This window comes from Urtica dioica, chromosome 8, assembly GCF_054948205.1.
Source record: "Urtica dioica subsp. dioica isolate 48M chromosome 8, U.dioica_male_clone48M_v1_H2, whole genome shotgun sequence".
Lineage (NCBI taxonomy): Eukaryota > Viridiplantae > Streptophyta > Magnoliopsida > Rosales > Urticaceae > Urtica > Urtica dioica.
Genome location: NC_142763.1, coordinates 3,074,995 through 3,093,209, shown reverse-complemented (window position 1 = coordinate 3,093,209; position 18,215 = coordinate 3,074,995). Strand labels below are relative to the sequence as shown.

Genomic DNA, 18,215 nt, shown 5'->3' with positions numbered 1-18,215 from the left:
TACGTATTCATAAACTAACTTATAACTTCAGTTTTGGATAGTGTAAATCACCCTAATAAGCACTCTAGATTATCTCTTTTTATGGGGGAAAACAAAACATATATATTATGTATGTGAAATTTGTTGTAATTAGTCAAGTTTGTCATTCTTATTGGAGGAATAGCCCAAGTTTCATTTTATTAAGCAAATAGCTCATATTTTCGGCTCAGACCATAACGTCTTTGGCAAATTCGCGAATTGGTTAATTAATTAATCTACTGAAGTGAGTTAGGTTAATAAATTAACTTATTGGTTGAATATTAGTTTAGGTTCTGATTTTTTTGTGAGTAAAGTTAATTTACTAGATGATTGAATTCGGAATTAGGTTAATTAATTGAATGCTTTAAATATCAATTGACTTGAGTTATGATTTTTGTAAATTTTTTGTGAATTTCAAATCATTCACGAATCAGTTAAATAATTAACTCAACTCACTCCAGTAGGTTAATTAAATTAACCGATTCGCGAATTTACAAAGTGCATCTCCTCAATCCCCTCCATCGCCGCCGATTTCCTCTCCGCCGCCGATTTTCGAGTCAATCTGAGCCTAAATTTACTCACAAAAAAATTCAGAACCTAATCTATTTTTTTCAACCAATAAGTTAATTCAATTAACCTAACTCACTCCAGTAAGTTAATTCAATCAACTTATCGCGAATTGTTTCTTCTTCTCCACCTCCAGCGAACCCGAGGTCAGGGTTAGGTTTAGGGCTTTGCTTCGCCGTCGACTTCTGAGACCTCAGGTTCGATCTTGAAAGCAAGGCAGTGGAGGAGCCAAACGATCTGCGCCATCTCTCGGACTGAAAGCCAAGGAAGCGTCGGGATTCGTCCACAACGTTCCCAAAACGATGTGCCCCGGGGCCGAGGGCGGCGTGGTGATCAGCACGCGGGATTACGGCGCGGTCGAGGTCGACGCGGCAGAGATGACGGCCATGGCGGAGTCCGGCGCAGGGTTGAGGGCGGTGCTCGACAAGGCCGACGAGGCCAGCCTCAGCCTCGTTGCCGCTCCTTATTGGGAGGGCCTAAGCGTCGGCGGGATGATCGGGAGTGGGGCCCACGGGAGCTCCTGGTGGGGACGTGGCGGGTCTCTCCACGACCACGTCGTCAGGCTCAGTCTGGTGGTTCCGGCGCCGGCGTCGGAGGGATTTGCGAAGGTGGTTTGGTTGGACAACAGTCCTTCTTCTCAGCATCTCTTTGACGCCGCTAAATTCTCTCTTAATTGGACAAGGACCGGACGAGTAAATTTAATGCGAGGATAATTTGGGTAGTCAATTATTAATTGGGCTATTCCCTTAATTTATTCAAACTTGGGCTATTCTACTAATATTGGTGGGCTGATTGGGCTAGTATGCTCATTCTCCCTATTATGTATTTTAGTGAAATGTAAGTTTAGATTTAATTTTCAAAAATGTCGAGTTTATACCATCTATTTAATTAAAATAATGAAATTATACCTTATAATAAAAATCTTCATTTTACTAATTTTTCATTGATGTTAACTTTTATATAAGAAATCAAACCAAACCCCAAATCAGTAACATAACCCTCAAATTTCAAATTTTAAAATAAAATAGACATAAATCGAAATAGACTAATAAAATTAATACCTCTCAAGAGACAGTTTCATTATGTGTTCGAATTGTAAATCGGAGTTATGAATTTCACGCTTGAATGATTGATTTTGATGACTACCGACAATCGATTGTTACCTTTTTTCTCTGGTCGCGTTATTGACGATTCAGAGATTGTTGTTTGTTTTTAAATAAATGAATAAATGTAAAATGGAGTTTATATATAAATATTAGAGTCAACATCAATGAAAAGTCAATTAAATGATGATTCGGGGCACTGTAATCTATTTTAGGGTAATTATGTTCTTTTAATTAAACAAAAAATAAAAACTCGACATTTTTTAAAACCAAAAGTTAAATTCGACATTTCACTAAAATACAATGTATATGTGTCATTTTTCATTTTTTTATATATAAATAAAATCGAACAAACAAGATTGTATCTGTGTGATACGTAGCAAAAAAATATGTGTAAAAATGTGTAATTTTGTAATAATAAAATAGATACGAGTGGTGTGGTAGCTAGTTTAGTCTAGTGGTAATCTCACACATATCTCATCTGAGAAGTCTTGAGTTCAGTCCCATTGGCTGCAGAAATGCATGCACCCTTGAGATTTATATTAAATAATGTAATTTTGGTCAATACTGCTACTTGCGTTAGCGCAATTAATATATTATTTAATCTTCGCCAATAATGTAACTTCTTAAAAATATAAAAAAAATTGATACAAGTGTTTAGTAGAGAATTCACTCTAAAGTATGATAACTAAGGATATAACGAAGTTGCTCTTGATCATAATGTATAAATATGTAACTTCAATCTCAACAATATTTTCAGAAGATGATGATGAAATCAATTGCTAATTTGTATTTAATTTTATAATGTAACTATCTATTCCTTATATGTGATTTAAGAATATAAGAAAAAAAGAGGATATGTGGAAGGACATTTTTCTAAAATGCGCGCTTTAAATTGAGATATTCTTTAGGGAGACAATTAGTTTAGTTTATTATGTTCTTCGTTGGCAATCTGTAATCGTGCATTATGAAATTTTGATATAACTGTAATTTGAATAAGTGGTCGGAGCCAATGATCAGGGAGGAAAGCCTTCCGTCTCCTTCCGTCACACGCCTGTCATTTCCGATAGGTATTGGAAGTCCTCTGCCGATTTCCGTCTTTATTGGTACTTGGAATTTCCGTGAGGCAAAAATAAGCTACGGAAGGATTTTATTCCATTTACTTCCATCCGAATGCGCAACATGAGGGGGGGGACTAGTTTTTTTAAAAAAATACATATGATATATTTTGAAATCACAACTAATTTTAAAAGACGTCTTTCAAAAATAGTCCAGTTATTTTTTCAAGTACAAATAACGTGTTGATAATTGTCAAATGCCAGCTAATTAAAATAAATATAGGTTAACTATAACGAGAACAATGCTGCCGTGTCCTTTTTTTTTTTGTTTATGTGAGATGCTTAGGAGATGCATTTATTTAATTTATTATTAAATTAGGTCAATCGTTGAATTTTTTTTTTCCATCATCGATAATGGATTGGACATAATGAGGTTGAAATTGCACTTTTGTGTACTATATTTAATTGCACGATTGTCTGGCAGTGTGTAAATGTTGGATTTGTTTTCCCTTCTTTCTTCTTTTCAATTCTTTCCTTTGACATGGATGCATGTTACTAATTACTTCACGAAACTGATTGGAAGGGGATTGGTATTTTGATCATACATGTATATTTATTTTGATCATAACTTGTCAAAGTATCTGTTACTCGTATAATTAGCATAGTCCGAGCATATATTTGAACTCTCTGATCCGAAAACAGTAGGAATTCAATATTGAGTCAGAGTCAAATAAGCTCGAGGACTTATTAAGTTTAAAGAACAACTTGTTCATAAGACAATAATAAACCTTACCGAGCAAAACTTCGAAAAGAAAATAAACTGATAGGTCCAAAGACTAATCAAACTAAGAAAACGTGATCACATCATAATATAAATAATAACTGTCTGAGAACACGTGTTCAACGATTACCTTGTGAAAAATAAATCATAAGCGGTTATACAAAATAACCACCCACTCCAAAAAAAAAAGAAGTTACAAAGTAACTATACATCATGACCCTGATCATCTCGTGATCTTCAAACTCACTACTATAAAAGGGAAGCAGAACAGCAAACAAAAGGGGCTGGATACAAATAAACACCAAAAATCTCACTTATCATACAACACCTTTACTTACATTCGATATTTTACTAGATTCGTCTGTATTTAGAGAAAATTCTACCTGACACTTTTATGTGCTCGATACTAAGTGCTCGGAATGTAGTACAATTGTTGTAATATTTTTGCATGTCCACCATATCTATTTCTCTCGTTGATCTAAAATTTCAATGAAAATTTATTGAAAATCATTCTTTATTATAAAATCTGGGACACGTTGACCATGTAAATGTTTGACTGGAATAAAATCATATTTTATTTTCGGATAAATTGTGGTAAAGTTTATAAGTTCACATTGATTCCTATTGCCCTCCATTGTTCAAATAACTAATAAAGCATGAGAAACCAACCAAAGAAATAATAATCGATACACACTACACTACGGAAATTTTCGTTCCAAAATTAAAAAAGGAATTGTTAAGAAAATAATTTTTTTGAATCTTGACCATTGAATTATTCAATCATTGGAGATCCAACGGCTCAAAATGATTACACATTACATATTTCAATGATGTGTTAATTAAAACTGGTTATATGGGATCCTGTGGGACACTGACCCCGTTTGGCACAACTTATTAATCTCTATTTTTGTTTTTAGAAAAAACTAAACCGTTTGTTTGCGTTTGGTAAAACAGTTTTTAGAAAAACCTTCAAAAGCGATTTTAGAAATTGTACATGAAACAGTTGGAAAACGCGTTTATGTATCTTGATATACAATTACTTTAATATCCTCATTTTTTTGTGAAATCTCGAAATTATCTCCTAAAAAAACTTTATCTAATTTATATTAAAAAAAATCATCTAATTTATAAAAAAAAAATTATTAAAAAACTTTATTAATTTTTTTTTTTCTGTTAATAATTAAAAATAAAATAAATTTTTGCTATCCATATATATCTAATTTATTATTATAATTCATATATATGCATATAAATCATCATATTAATAATTATTTTTTAATTTTTAAAATCATGTCTATTTTTAGTTTTTTTTACTATAATAAATTTATTTTACCAAACGCAAAATCAGCTTTGTTATCAACAACTGTTTTATAAATACTTTACCAAATACCTGTTAGTTAAAAAACAGTTTTTGGAAAAAAATGAATCTAAAAATGTTTTTTTTTAAAACAAATCTATGTCAAACGGTGCCTCTATTTTATGTATTATTGACATCATGTGAGAATGAGAAAAAACCGTATTATGAAATTTGATATTGAAACTTTTTTTCTTCTTAAAATACATTCATGATTAAAATAAAAAATACGAGAAATATGAGACGGGATCAAAGATCTCATTTTCTGGATTCCGTATGATCAGTTTTAGTATTAATCAACAAGTTGGTCAAACAGTGTAACTAGTAATTATTTGATCGACTCAGAAAAGTCAGCTTTCTTTTTCTGCCAAGAAAAAATTTAATACAACCATGGAGGTAAACTATTATTTAAATGAAGTATCAATAAATTATTGCGGATTAAAACCCCGTTGTTATCTCCCCCATCCTCCATTACAAAAGAGCTCTGCATGTACAGTTACAGAGAGAAAAGAGAAGAAGAAAAAAAAGACAATAACTATTGTTTTTTTGTAGTTTGGAACGTCACAATAAATTAGTGTTATAAATGCATGTAATATGCTCCATATCTCAACATGGGAAGCTTTTGATGAAAAGAAAGAATAGACCATATCATAGGCTAAAGGCTATAAGAGGAAATTATTAGAAAGGCCTAGTTCTGGATTTTCTTCTGATTCCAATCTCTCTATCTCTATTTATTTATATAGAAATATGTATAATCCAGAACTCTCTTCTTGTGATCTGATCTTAGCTGTTATTTTTTTTAATATTATTTTATCTTTCTTTCTTTCTGGGTCCCTATTCTAGTCTCTCCTTATTCTTATAGAGAGCTAAAGCCCCACAGCCCATAATCCCTTGTCTCTTCACACCCATATTTCATCACCCTAGAAATAAAAAAGGTCCTTCCTTTTTCAAATGGCACCAAACCAAACACATTCTAGTAACTTGATTCTTTCCTAAACTGGACGACACACCACCTCAAACTCAAACAAACTCCAGTGAAAACAAGACAACACAAGTACTTTAGTTTTGGTTCAGTGTATCTAAGGGAGAGAGAGAGAGAGAGTGAGAGAGAGAGAGGAAAAGGAATAAGAATGAAGATCCGATGTGATGTGTGCGACGGAGAAGAGGCGTCGGTGTTTTGCACAGCCGACGAAGCGGCTCTGTGTGAGGGTTGTGATACACGTGTACACCACGCCAACAAGCTCGCCGGAAAACACACTAGATTCTCTCTCCTCCAACCCAATTTCAAACAATCTCCACTCTGCGATATCTGTCAGGTACTTTATAAGTGTTTATATATGAATAAATATGAATATTCATTGGTTTGGTTGTTAAACACACTACATTTGATCATTGCTTTATGAGGAAGTCGTTTTTTTTTTTTTTTAATTACTAGTTTTCTGATGGAAATTTAAACATAAAAAGAAGGACTTGATATAACAAAGTAAGTCATTATCTGGAGATATAAGTTTTTTTTTTTTCTTTTGGAATTTTTCACCTATTGGAGATATAAAGTAAATATCATTGGAAAAAAAATATCTTAAAAAAAAAAAAAAAACTAGGTTTGATTTGTTTTTGTTAAGGCCTAGATAAGGAGCAACAAATAAACGATGATCAGGTTCGGTTATTCATATGATGATTATGATGACGTGGCAGGAAAGAAGAGCGTTTGTGTTTTGTCAAGAGGACAGAGCGATTCTGTGCAGAGAGTGTGACATTCCGATCCACACAGCCAACGAGCACACTCGGAATCACAACAGGTTTCTTCTCACCGGCGTCAAGCTCTCGCCCTCGTCCACCTCGTGTGAACACACCGCCTCGCCGGCGTCCACCACCGGCTCCGAGATCGCCGGAGATTACGCGAAGACCAAGTCGTCGACGAACGAGAAAAGTCCGATGGCCTCGACGACGACGACGACGAGCAGTACTATATCGGAGTATTTGATGGAGACTTTGCCGGGCTGGCACGTTGAGGAGTTTCTCGATCCTTCTTCATCTTTTGCCTCCTCCAATGGTTTCTTCTGTAAGGTTCGCATACACTATTCTTTTTCCGTTCATTTTTTTATTTATTTTTATTTATCGTGTTGTAATTACTTTCATTAAAAAAAAGTTATAATCAATGGAAAAAAAGTACGTATTAGCCATGCAACAATAAATTAATTGATTTGTAAAATAGTGTTTTAAGTAAATATTGAGAGTCCACAATATTTACTCATGTAAAAAGAGTATAGAGTAAAATCTCTCTGATGATGCAAATTTCAAAACTCTTTACCCTTTATTTTGTGTAACTTTTTAAACTAAATGAACAATGTTGTCTAATTTAGTGTAATTCATTTTACGTAAAGATTATACCTATTATTTAAATATTATTTTAATCTAATTAATTCATAATCTTTAATTTAAAATACATATTTTAATTAATCTAAATTGAATCAATATGATTTTAATTGTTCAGAGCTTTTTGTTTATAATTCAAATTATTTTTTTCAGATTTTGCTTATTTCACTAATTTTAGAGTTTAGACGCATTGTACGGTGAGTCTTTGCAAAGTACTTGAAATTAAGTTAAATTTTTTTTTTTGGTACATTTGACATATTTGATTAAATGAAATATTTAATATCATATTATAAATAAATTTTGTGAAAATTAAATAATATAAACACACATCACTGTCTCGAAAGATTAAACTCATGTTCTCACGAAAGAGAAGCTCTCGTATGCATCAGATAATGTCACCTAGCTAAATGATTGAGGGTGAAAGGAAGTTAATTTTGAACGTTGCGATTTCAAATAATAAAATTTACGCTTTAGTAATTTACATAGTGATCATTTACATGACAATTATGACAAGGTAATTAGCTTATTATTTTTTTGAAATACTAGTGAAAGCAGAATTAAAATATTTGTGCGACATTTTGTTGATTGATGTTCCGACTCTGAACAACAAATATGGGATCAAATCCAAATCTTAAGTTTATTTGTTTTGTTGTTGTTGTTGGGATTTGATGCAGACTAACAGCCAAATCCAGGGGTATGATGACGACGATACTGATTTTGAAAGCAACAAAAACTTTTTATCTTCTGTCTCGTCACAAGATTTGACAAATGATTTGGTGCCCCAACATTTTGGTCACAGCACAACTTTTTACCCTTCTTCCAATTCCAACAATGGAGATTCAAGTGCTTTCAATTACTCCGTCAGAACAGAGGACACAACGGTCAATCTGAATTGGGATGATATCTCTTCCACAGTCCCTCAAATTAGCCCTCCAACGTTTAAGAGACACAGACACTTTCATTGAAGATAGTCCACTTTTTTTTTTTTTTTTTTTTTATCTAATAATCTACTGGATTCTCATCGATTTGTTTTTTTAATGTAGAGGATATGTTTCAGCTTGAGAAGTAAATCTGTCATTTTCTCTTTCTCTGAAAAATTTTATTTAGATTTTATTTATTTACTTATGACATCTACTGTGATCGAGGTAACTAAGAGAAACGAAATGCGGTTACATTTTGGACTTGGGATGTCTTCGAGAAGTGGACCCAAATTTCCCACGAAGTAAACTTTTGCATAGTCCGTGAAAAAACTTTTAACAGAATGAGTCCAAGATGTAAAACGTTTTTTTTTTCATCTTGTATTCATTTTTTGGTCCGTGAAAATTATTAAAAACAGATTAACATTTTGGTCAACCATAATAAACCAAAAAGGTTATTTATTTTTGGCACAACTTTTTTCAAAAAAGACAATAAATAATAATTCCATAGTATTTAAGAATTTATGAATTACGTTAAAAATGATGAGCATCTCAAAGTCTATTCCATAGGATTAAACACAAAATTTAGAGCAAAAGCTGAAGTAAATAATGGTGTATAGATTGTAAGAGAGAAAAAGCAAAAACAATATTATGCTTCTTCAGCATATATGTTTGGTTTCTATACAAGACACAACCACACATTATGCTCTGCATCTTTAAAAAAACAAAGCAACATTCTGAATCTCAAGTTCCCATTTTTCCTTTTCTTTTCAAGTTTCTTCTCATATTTTACAGCCCCAAGGGTATTAAAAAAAAAATCAATGATATATCATTTACCTTTTTAGACAGTTAAATACAGGCAAAGAATTCAATTTTGCAGCCTCAATTGCAACGGGATCTGAAAAACAGACTCATGAATGCTGGCACAACCCCCTGAGAGAGATCACAAGATTAATTGTTAAAAAAAAAGGCCAAATTTAAGACGATGCTTCGATTTTGAATACAGCCAGAAAACAGTTCATTTGTCTTGATGATTGATTTACCTTTGAGAGAGAGAGATAGTGTAATCAAGATGCGAAGGCAAATAGCCTATCCGCGATCTTAGTACGACAAATGGGACATTCGGAACAAGCCAACGAACACGATTTACACACTGCAAGAAGAGAGAGCGTTACATAATATGTTGACCACCCAAAATTATACAAAGAATAATAATAATAAAGACTGATACACTAAACCTCAAAGGGACTTACTGCAAAAATGGCGGCACGGGAGGAGAATCGCTGCGGTTGGGGATTCGAAACATACTTTACACATGTGGGAATTCGCGTCCCCGTTGGCCATTTGTTTGAGTTCCTTTTCTTTCATCTCCTGCATCCGAGCCTGAAAACAGAAAGTCAACTACTTATTAACACTACCCGGCAATCATTTTAACCTTTGCTATGTATTTCTTCCTAAAAACATCCCAAAACAGAAAGTCAACTACTTATTAACACTACCCGGCAATCACTTGTTCATTTCTGTTAATTTAAAAAAAAAAAAAAAAAAAAAGATACCAAACATTGTCGATTACCTTGAGCCGAGCGACGAGCGGTTCTTCCTTTGGGACGGCTTCATCGACAGGCTTAATGACCTCCAAAACCCGCCTCTCTTTCGGAGCCACCACTGTACCATCAAGAACCCCATTCACTTTCACTTCGTGAACAATCTCCGCCGGAGGCTCGCTGCTCTCCCTCTCGTCCCCGTTCGTGTCCGCAGCCACATTGCCACCGCCGTCTTTCTTCAGCTTCGCGACGAGGACCCACATGTTCGCCAGATCATTTTCGAGCGCCTCCTCTTTCCTCTTCGCCACCTCAGCTTTTTTCCTGTACTCGTCCTCCACGAACTCCTTCTCGGCCAGAGCCGCCTCGAGAGCAGCCTCTCGCTGCTTCCTCGCCTGGACCTCCTGCCTCAGATCCTCCACGTCGAGGCTCCACGAATCGAGCTCCGATACCCTTCCTTTTCTGGCGGGCCTCGCTCCGTCGCCGTATTTTCGGCCCAAGGCCGGCCCGTTTCTGGAGTTCGCCAACTCCCGAGCGGCCGAGAGTTCCTTTTCGAGTTTGGCCGTGTTCAGGGAGAGCTTCGTCACTTCGCTGGCCAGATTCTTGAGCTCGACCGCCGCGGCGGAGGCTAATTCTTTGGCGTACGAAGCTTCTTCGGCGAGTTTCTGATTCTGGACGCGTAAACCACTGTTCTCTTCAGAAAGCTGAACTTGCTCGCGCTTTAGTCTTTCGTTTTCAATCTCCTGAGGTAACAAATAACATCGTGAATCATTTTAGATATGATATAATGCAGCTGTACTAGAACACAGAAAGGAGTGTTGGCTTTTAGACGATTTTTTTTGGCCACCGAATGGCGATCAAGTGTGCAATATTTTGTTCAGCTAATTGTTGGGAAAACTCTTAAATTCCGGCAAAACTTCTCAAGAAACCAAAATTCAAGCAAAGCTCAGGCTGATTTTTTTGTTCTTTTTTAATAACAAAATTATGGTTTCAGTATGCTTTTTTTTATAAAGGAGCTTTATATAATCATCTAATCATTGACAGCAGATTTAAAAAATAAATAATAAAAAAAATGCTAAATCATTCTGCTTATGATACATGTGCAGAGAATCCTGATAATCACCTGTGACTGTACTTTCTTTCTCAATTCATCGGTGTAGTCCTTAGAAGTGGACTGTTCCGACGATAAAGGCTTGTTATCACCCGACATAGCCAAACGCTGCTCTAGGATGGCTAATCTTTCTTGTAACTCCTTGTTCTCATCGCACTGATACAATAAAATTAATATAAGAGTAGTTCTAAGTTAAATATTTGTTATGTGCATAAATGTAACATATAAGATAAGCAGCATCATGAGTGTATAGAGAGTTTGACAAAGCCTTGAATGATTTTATAGTGGAATACATAAAAATATTCATGGAAACAAGCTAACAGAATAAAATTCTAACCTTGTTCTGCAGTTGGTCCTGGAGAACACGATTATCTGCTGATTTTATCTGCATGAGTACATATATTTTCAGTATTTTCACGATTACTCGACTAAAAATTTATGATGCAAACATCAAATATGCATGAATACTACTAGACACCACTTGGTTATTAAGAAACTCACCTCCAATTCAAAAGCCTTTTCGTCACACTGGGTCATCAATCTCTTTATTGTCTGTTGCAGGATAAAAAAAAGAATTGATTTAGATCATGCCAAGATGATTCAGCACTGTATATGTTAACTATTTGCATTAATTAAATAATCAAAATTACCTGATGCATTTCAACCATTGAAGCATTAGACACTGAAGACTCGCCACTATCAACAATCCTTTGTTCTAAAGCCCGCATCTGTCGCCTTTTTTCTTGGATCTCACGTTCCAAGTTTTGAATCTGAATTGTAAAGAAACCACAAACATTTAAATTACGATTCCCTTCTTAATACTTTAGAGAGAAAAACGAAGAACAAAGCCAAGGGTCGGGTGATTTAGGAACAGTTGCAAAACAGAACAAAAAAATTAATATAAATAAACAGTTTGAATTTTACAAAACTTCCCAGAGAATTTGCAAATGGTGTACAAGAGTCAATAGATTGCAACAAAAGTAAACTATACCTTTAAACTAAGCTGGTATGACGCTCTAATGGTGGTCATCCAGTTTTAAGAATAAAATAACAAACAACAATAAGAATACAGTTGGTGATAAGGAAGAAAATTATACTTGGGTTTTCGAGCCTTCAGGGTCATTCACAGAGTGCTCTACCAACCGCTTCAAGGTACTTGTGCTAAATGCTACTTCTCCAGCAAGCATCTTTACTTGCTCAACAAGAAGGTCTATATGGTCAGACTTTGACATCCCTACCTGAAATAACAAGAGAATAAAGTCATATTTTTAACATCAAAAAGCTGGTATAAACGAAAGTATAAGTATCATGTCCCAGAGCATTTACTGAAAACATTTACATTCTCTAACGCCCGACTAAGTTTCATATGCTGTAAAAAATTAAGGAGAGGAAAAGGACAGCAGACATACTGGAGTCAGTTTTGAACCACTAATAAGTTCACCAGCTTGAGTTAATTCAGTTATGGTACTGCTAGCTGGTGAGAGCTCATCATTTCGCCTGCTGTTTGATCTTCTATGCTTGAAGTCATAAGATGAATCCAAACCCAAAATTTGAGAGTCCCGTTGGCTATCTCCTTCTCCATCCAATTTCTGATAGATAAACAAAAAGAAACTATTGGAATCTTTACATGTATGAGTTCGTTTCTCACTTTTTTCACATCAGAGAGAGATCGCGACAGGTATGAATAACTCCCTAATATGGATATAAAAATTGTTTAAAAAATAAAAAAAAAAAAAAAAAACTTCGTATTAAATGGAAAAGTTAGTCCACGAAATCGATCCAACAAGCTAAAAAATTAAATTGATTGGCAAAGACTTCATTTGTATAACCAACAGAGAGACTCACATCATCTTCGCCAAGAGAATGACTCCGATGATGGCTAGGAATTTCAGGTAGACATCCGGGAATTGAACTTTTTGAAGAAACTAGAATGAGCTTAGTTAGCCTTTGGATTCTACTCATAAGCGCAGCCTTCGCTTCTTCTTCCTCCTCCAACCTTGATTGCATCTTACTTTGACCTTCCTCCAACTATTTTTACATATGACACAGACAGGTAGCACATATTAAGTAAATAAACAAAACAAAAAACAAAAAATTTGGGGTGATGGATTGGTTTTAGGGAGGATAACGACCTGTTGCCGTAAGCTCAGAATCTCTTCGTGACTGATACCGACAAGCACCCCTTGCCTTAGATGATCGAGTTCTAGTTTAAGAGTTGAGATTTCTCTTTGGTACTTCTTAATTAAGGATTTTTCATCGATAATCTGGAAGAATTATTTGACAAATAGATAAACATAGACAGTTACACGTATGCCCACAACAATGCATTCTAAAGGTAAAATTTTGAGACCATTTATATACTCAAGCTGCATTAGATCAGACCTTATTGCGTGAAGCATTGATTTCTACACGCTTTGCTCTGCTTGCAAATTTTAACGTGTTATGAGTTTCCTCCATGTTACTTGAGGCCGGGGTAACGGTGCATATAAGCTGGGATTTTGATATAAAAACACATTATAATAGAACAAATTGCAAACAGTGAACAGGATTCCAAGCATATAAGATTATAGATTTTTAATCTGACAAAGTATCAAACTCACCGAAACATGTCCATGACCACTTAATGACGATTGCAAAAGACGGGTAAGTTTAGAATCTCGATAAGGAACATGAGATGCTTTCCCTTCGCTCAATTTTCCTATCACCTTCACATTACAATTCACGACACAGTAAAATTTCAAGCCTAATATTTCCCTAATACCTGTCACTTCGGTTGAAAAATGAAGTGACTTGAACTTGATTATGTCTAATTGCTTTAATTTACTGAAGCATCACTTCTTAGATTATATATAACTTGATTTTTCCATAATTTGCCTTTCACAGGCAAAATTCTAAAACAGCTCATATTCAACCTTGCAATCACAAAACCTCTTTTCGAACTGATTTATGAATTTTCTACACCATTTCTTAACGATTTCTGTGACAGAATCTCGCGTGAAATTCTTGTCAAGACAAGCTATAGCTGACTATTATTGTTTCAACCGCACATTATGGAGAGAGAAGCTTACTGTTCCAAGAGTTAAAAGACTTTTGTTGATATAAGATCCTTCTTTTCTTCGTAATCCAGTCGTTTCAGTCTTTGAACTTTCAGATCCAGCAAGATCAATCAAATTCTATAAGCAAGTAAGATAACCGAAAAAAAAAAAATCAAAAAATCACATTAGAAATCAGCTAATCATAATTTAGACATTTTGGCTGTTATTGGCATTGATTTTACACATACAAGTTGAGAAAAGATGACTCCATCGTATTCGTCACCATCAGCACTACTTTCAATCATCTGAAAATACACAGCAAATTTTCAGATTGGAAATGTCAAAGATTAATTAATATACTCTAGTAATTCAATGTCCACACATAACAAATTATTACTTTAACAAAGCTATAATAGACATCTATGTGTCTAAAATTAAAAGCAAACATGAGCGATTCTTGCATTACATAGTGCATCTTGGAAACCCAGTCTTGATGTTTGGGAATAAGAAACCAGTTAAAATAGCTGTATAGCATCATATAAGAACGAGTTCATTAGATGAATTTTCTTACATCACTTGATAAATGCTTACCAACGTGAATATTGTATGACTTCTACTACTCAACAAATTAAAATTATTTGATCCAACATGACGATGCTCTGCATTGAAGAGGACAAAAGACAGGAGGTTGGAAAATAATTTTTACCTTTAAAAAAAAAAGTCGCAAAAAAAGACGGGAATAGAACCAATTTCAACTACCTTCACCAGCAGCAATAAAAGAAAGTGCGTGTCCAGGAGATAGAACCACCTCTTCTTTGATACCTTCAACGTAGGTGCCCTATACATGACATGGACCCAATTGAACAAAAAATATTCAAATCAAAAGAATACAGGGTTATTAATCAACATTATTTTAAGATGCATAGCCGTGTATTTTTGGTCACTTCTTGATGGGAGTTCTTTTCACCCTTAAATAAATCAAGAAACAAAAATATGGTAGCAAATCTATCTAAAGAAAAATCAGGAGCATAATTCAAGATGACTAAATTGTCTGTTTAAAATCATACACACACTTAGCTCTCCCAGCTAATATTTTAAACAAGGGCAGGGAAGAAAGGCAAACAATGTGTCAAATAAAATAGACAAATAATCCATAAAAGGAACAAAGGAATATAAAATTTTCGAATAATGTCTGAAATAAATGTGAAATAAGAACAAACCTGAGCATCTTCTCTGACTCGCAAATTCTGACCTGTTGGATCTAGTAAGTCGTTTATCACCTGATACAAATTCAAATAGATTCAAAATTCAATTAGAGCACACAGATTGCAAAAGGTATAACCTGGCATTACAAGAAAATATGCTTATAACTTTTAGAAAAGGAAAATGACTCTAAAGCTGCTGTCTTATTTTATAAAAACTGCTGGAATAAAACCTCTTACCTCGTTGTAAATTTCTAGATACGACACACGCAATAAAAACTCCCTTCCTGGAGTCTGTAAAAACAATCAGCTACCGGGTTAGGCATAATACAACATCGAGTGTCACTGGTTGAAATTTCTATGGATTGGTCAGATCAAGAAGAAAACATAAATGTCCAGCAAGAGTGTAACGTTTATGAGAATTTACATCTTGAATCATGCTGAATACATCCTTTATGGCCAATGGTATGACACCCGGAGAATTTTGATCACCCTGCACAGATTACAGAGACAATGAGTCAAACAGCAGCTTGTGTGCAACTACTAAAGTTGGGTAATATTTTACAGCAGATCTTAATGGGAGTACGTTTATGTGAAAGCCAATGAAATCAAACAAGGTTATATTATACAAATTAAAACACGAGATTCAATATCGGTGAAACCGCGAGTCAAAGCATCTGATTGAAATCCTGATATACCATAGGATTATAGTCAACACACAGGTAGATACCACAAAGATAGGACCTAACAAAAACAAGATTTCCTAAGAGCTAGTGAAAAATAACATTCTCAATAATCTTCCAAACACAAAGGCATATAATTTGAATATTTAACCTTTTTCTTCTCAATATCAAACTAAAACCCAAGTAAAGTCTACTCTGACAGCGTAGAAACCCCATTAATAAATTTTACCCAGGTACCAAAATGATTTTCCCGTGTGATAGAACTCCAATAGCTGCACGAACAGAGCTAAAAGACACCTTACTTCCACATATACCATTTGTAAATGCAACCAGCCATTTGATTTACATTCTGCTAAAGGACACATGCGCTGCCATCTCACGTTACATTTTTTTTTAATAACCATTGTGTCCAGGTTAAACCCGACAAAAACCCACACACAAATGATACAGTGTTACCGACAAGGTCCCTAGAATCGCCCTACCACTAAACCGACTCCTTGGGCCTTGGGGTTACCATAGCACGTCATATAGACTTATTTCTCAAGAAAAAAAAAATGATACAGTGTAATCGAACTACATGAATCCGATGTTTTTTGTGACTTCATTAGTTTAAAGTTTCTCTAAAAACTGGAGGGAAAATAACTATAAAAAAAAAAAAAAAAAAACGAACTATGGAAAATAACACTTACATGCATAGTGTGAGTTTTCCCACTGCTTGTCACACCATAAGCAAAAACCGTTCCTGCATTTAAGATAAAGGGAAATTTTCTAATTTCAAACAACCCACGCACAAATTCTCTCCCTCTCTTTTTCCAACAGACCATGATAGAGAAACCTCAATGCATTTACTCATAGTCAGTTTACTTATGTAACGTTGAAAAGTGCATGGTATAGACTATATAGGCACTGCGCAACAGAACTTCAAACTGAAAATCCCCAAATTTTACATCACTCAACTGTGCATTTTACCAAGATTCTCGAAAACACAAATCAGGCCCACACAAAAAAGTGGATATTTTTATCTCATACCATTAACACCCTCCATGGCAGCCTTGACCACAGGTTTAGCCGCAACATCATACACAGATTGTGATACTGTGTGTGGTCCAAAAACTTTATCTGCCAATACGAATCAGTTATCAATAATCAACATTCCACATTTTAACTGATTTCAGCCATCTTCTGAGCACGAATTATCTTCAAATTCAAATCAAATTCCGATTGAAAACCAATACATAAATGAATAAAATGAGGTACCGAAAGCATAAGCTGTGGAAGGATTAAACTCGTTCCTGACAATCTTATCTCCATCGGCGTACCAGGCAATCTCGTCTCCCTTCTGAAACTCTCTCTCACTGCGACGAGCAAAAAGCCAAACAGCTCAATCACATTTCCTCGAAAACCAAAAAGTCTTAACACGAAAAACGACTCAATTTCGTTCCAATTCGAGAGCTACGAGATCTGATCCAACAGCCTCAGATCTGCCATAGTTTACCTCAGCGGTCTGAAACGAATCGTCACCGAAATGCTATCCCCTGACCTCGGCGCGTCGACCGGCTCACCGATCAGCTCATCCGCCGCGAATCCGACCGGCGTCAGAGCTCCGTAGCTCTTCGGACCGCCAGACTCGGACATCGCGCGACTCGGCGTTACGGATCGAGAGCCGAGTCCGGTTGCAGAGTTGAAGTACGACGACGCCGACGTAGAGCAGGACCGAGGCAAAATCTTCCCGTTCACGAACGATGACGATGACGACGTCGAAGAGTACGGACTCGACGGCTTCCGGTACGAGAACGGCGAGCTACTCCGCGCTCGGGACGATGAGGCCATTAACGAACGAGCCACTGACTCGGAAGCTTCAACCACCCAGAGCAAAACTCCTCCAAAAGGAAATAGAGAATCCCAAGCACGACGAGAAGAGAAATAGTCTGAGCAACGAACAATGTGAAACCGAAAGAGAATGTGTCAGAGAAAGCTCACATGGCTCGCCATAGAAAAAGTAAAAATCACCTCTCTCCTTTCTTCTATTTGATATTTCCTATCTCTCTCTATAAGCAAAGGGGAGAGAGAGAGAGAGAGAGAGGCCTGTTTCGTCTTCTTTAAGACAAAGAATGAGTTTCAGAGTGAAAAATATTTTTTTTTAGAGAGAGGAACTAAACCGCAGCTAGAGAGAGAGAGAGAGGACTATGGTCGTGCTTGTTTGAGTTTGAGTTTGAATTTTTTTGGGTTTGGGGCTCAATGGTAATTACGCTGCTTTACAGATTACTGACGTGGCAGAATGTGGGTTTAAATTTCGGTGAGTTAAAGACAATAAATAACCCGCGCGCATTATTGGAGGACATTTTTGGGTTTCGAAATTAAAAGATAAAAAAAAAAAAAATTATGGGAAAGCGTAGAAATGAGCGGGAATAATTACAGCATCTCTCTCTTCGCCTATGACCCCTGGATTTAAATTTTATTTTCCTATCT

General features: G+C 35.4%; 2 protein-coding genes across 3 annotated transcripts; one reads left to right on the top strand and one right to left on the bottom strand.

Moving 5' to 3' along the window:
- The first annotated feature begins 5,442 nt into the window (after positions 1 to 5,442).
- Positions 5,443 to 8,468, top strand: BZS1 (B-box zinc finger family protein). 2 transcript variants are annotated; one of them, XM_089623538.1, is made up of 3 exons: positions 5,443 to 6,197; positions 6,577 to 6,943; positions 7,932 to 8,069. In XM_089623538.1, the coding sequence occupies exons 1-3, from the start codon at positions 6,012 to 6,014 to the stop codon at positions 7,934 to 7,936; spliced, it is 558 nt and encodes a 185-aa protein (XP_089479664.1). In that variant the 5' UTR covers positions 5,443 to 6,011; the 3' UTR covers positions 7,937 to 8,069. The 2 variants fall into 2 exon arrangements, with proteins under 2 accessions (XP_089479664.1, XP_089479663.1); XM_089623537.1 differs by having other exon boundaries at positions 5,452 to 6,197; positions 6,577 to 6,948; positions 7,932 to 8,468.
- A 304-nt stretch (positions 8,469 to 8,772) lies between these two features.
- On the bottom strand, positions 8,773 to 17,887 carry LOC149387295 (Kinesin motor family protein). Its single transcript, XM_089621894.1, has 26 exons — positions 17,757 to 17,887; positions 17,242 to 17,674; positions 17,004 to 17,101; positions 16,776 to 16,865; positions 16,436 to 16,488; positions 15,491 to 15,556; positions 15,304 to 15,357; positions 15,082 to 15,141; positions 14,621 to 14,699; positions 14,453 to 14,520; positions 14,110 to 14,166; positions 13,895 to 13,999; positions 13,427 to 13,531; positions 13,209 to 13,316; positions 12,959 to 13,090; positions 12,672 to 12,854; positions 12,236 to 12,415; positions 11,924 to 12,064; positions 11,477 to 11,596; positions 11,328 to 11,378; positions 11,164 to 11,211; positions 10,839 to 10,982; positions 9,748 to 10,458; positions 9,428 to 9,557; positions 9,218 to 9,327; positions 8,773 to 9,107 (listed from the first exon to the last, which is right to left on the bottom strand). Exons 2-25 carry the CDS (start codon positions 17,574 to 17,576, stop codon positions 9,242 to 9,244), a joined length of 3,204 nt encoding a protein of 1,067 aa, XP_089478020.1. The 5' UTR covers positions 17,577 to 17,674; positions 17,757 to 17,887; the 3' UTR covers positions 8,773 to 9,107; positions 9,218 to 9,241.
- Between the last annotated feature and the right edge of the window lie 328 nt (positions 17,888 to 18,215).

Coding starts and splice junctions, on each gene's coding strand:
- BZS1 (XM_089623537.1), top strand. CDS start 6,012: ATGAAGATCCGATGTGATGTGTGCGACGGAGAAGAGGCGTCGGTGTTT. Junction 6,198..6,576: donor CACTCTGCGATATCTGTCAG/GTACTTTATAAG, acceptor ATGACGTGGCAG/GAAAGAAGAGCGTTTGTGTT. Junction 6,949..7,931: donor CCAATGGTTTCTTCTGTAAG/GTTCGCATACAC, acceptor GATTTGATGCAG/ACTAACAGCCAAATCCAGGG.
- LOC149387295 (XM_089621894.1), bottom strand. CDS start 17,576: ATGGCCTCATCGTCCCGAGCGCGGAGTAGCTCGCCGTTCTCGTACCGG. Junction 15,142..15,303: donor ATCTAGAAATTTACAACGAG/GTAAGAGGTTTT, acceptor AATTTGTATCAG/GTGATAAACGACTTACTAGA. Junction 11,597..11,923: donor CTGAAGGCTCGAAAACCCAA/GTATAATTTTCT, acceptor TTTACAATTCAG/ATTCAAAACTTGGAACGTGA.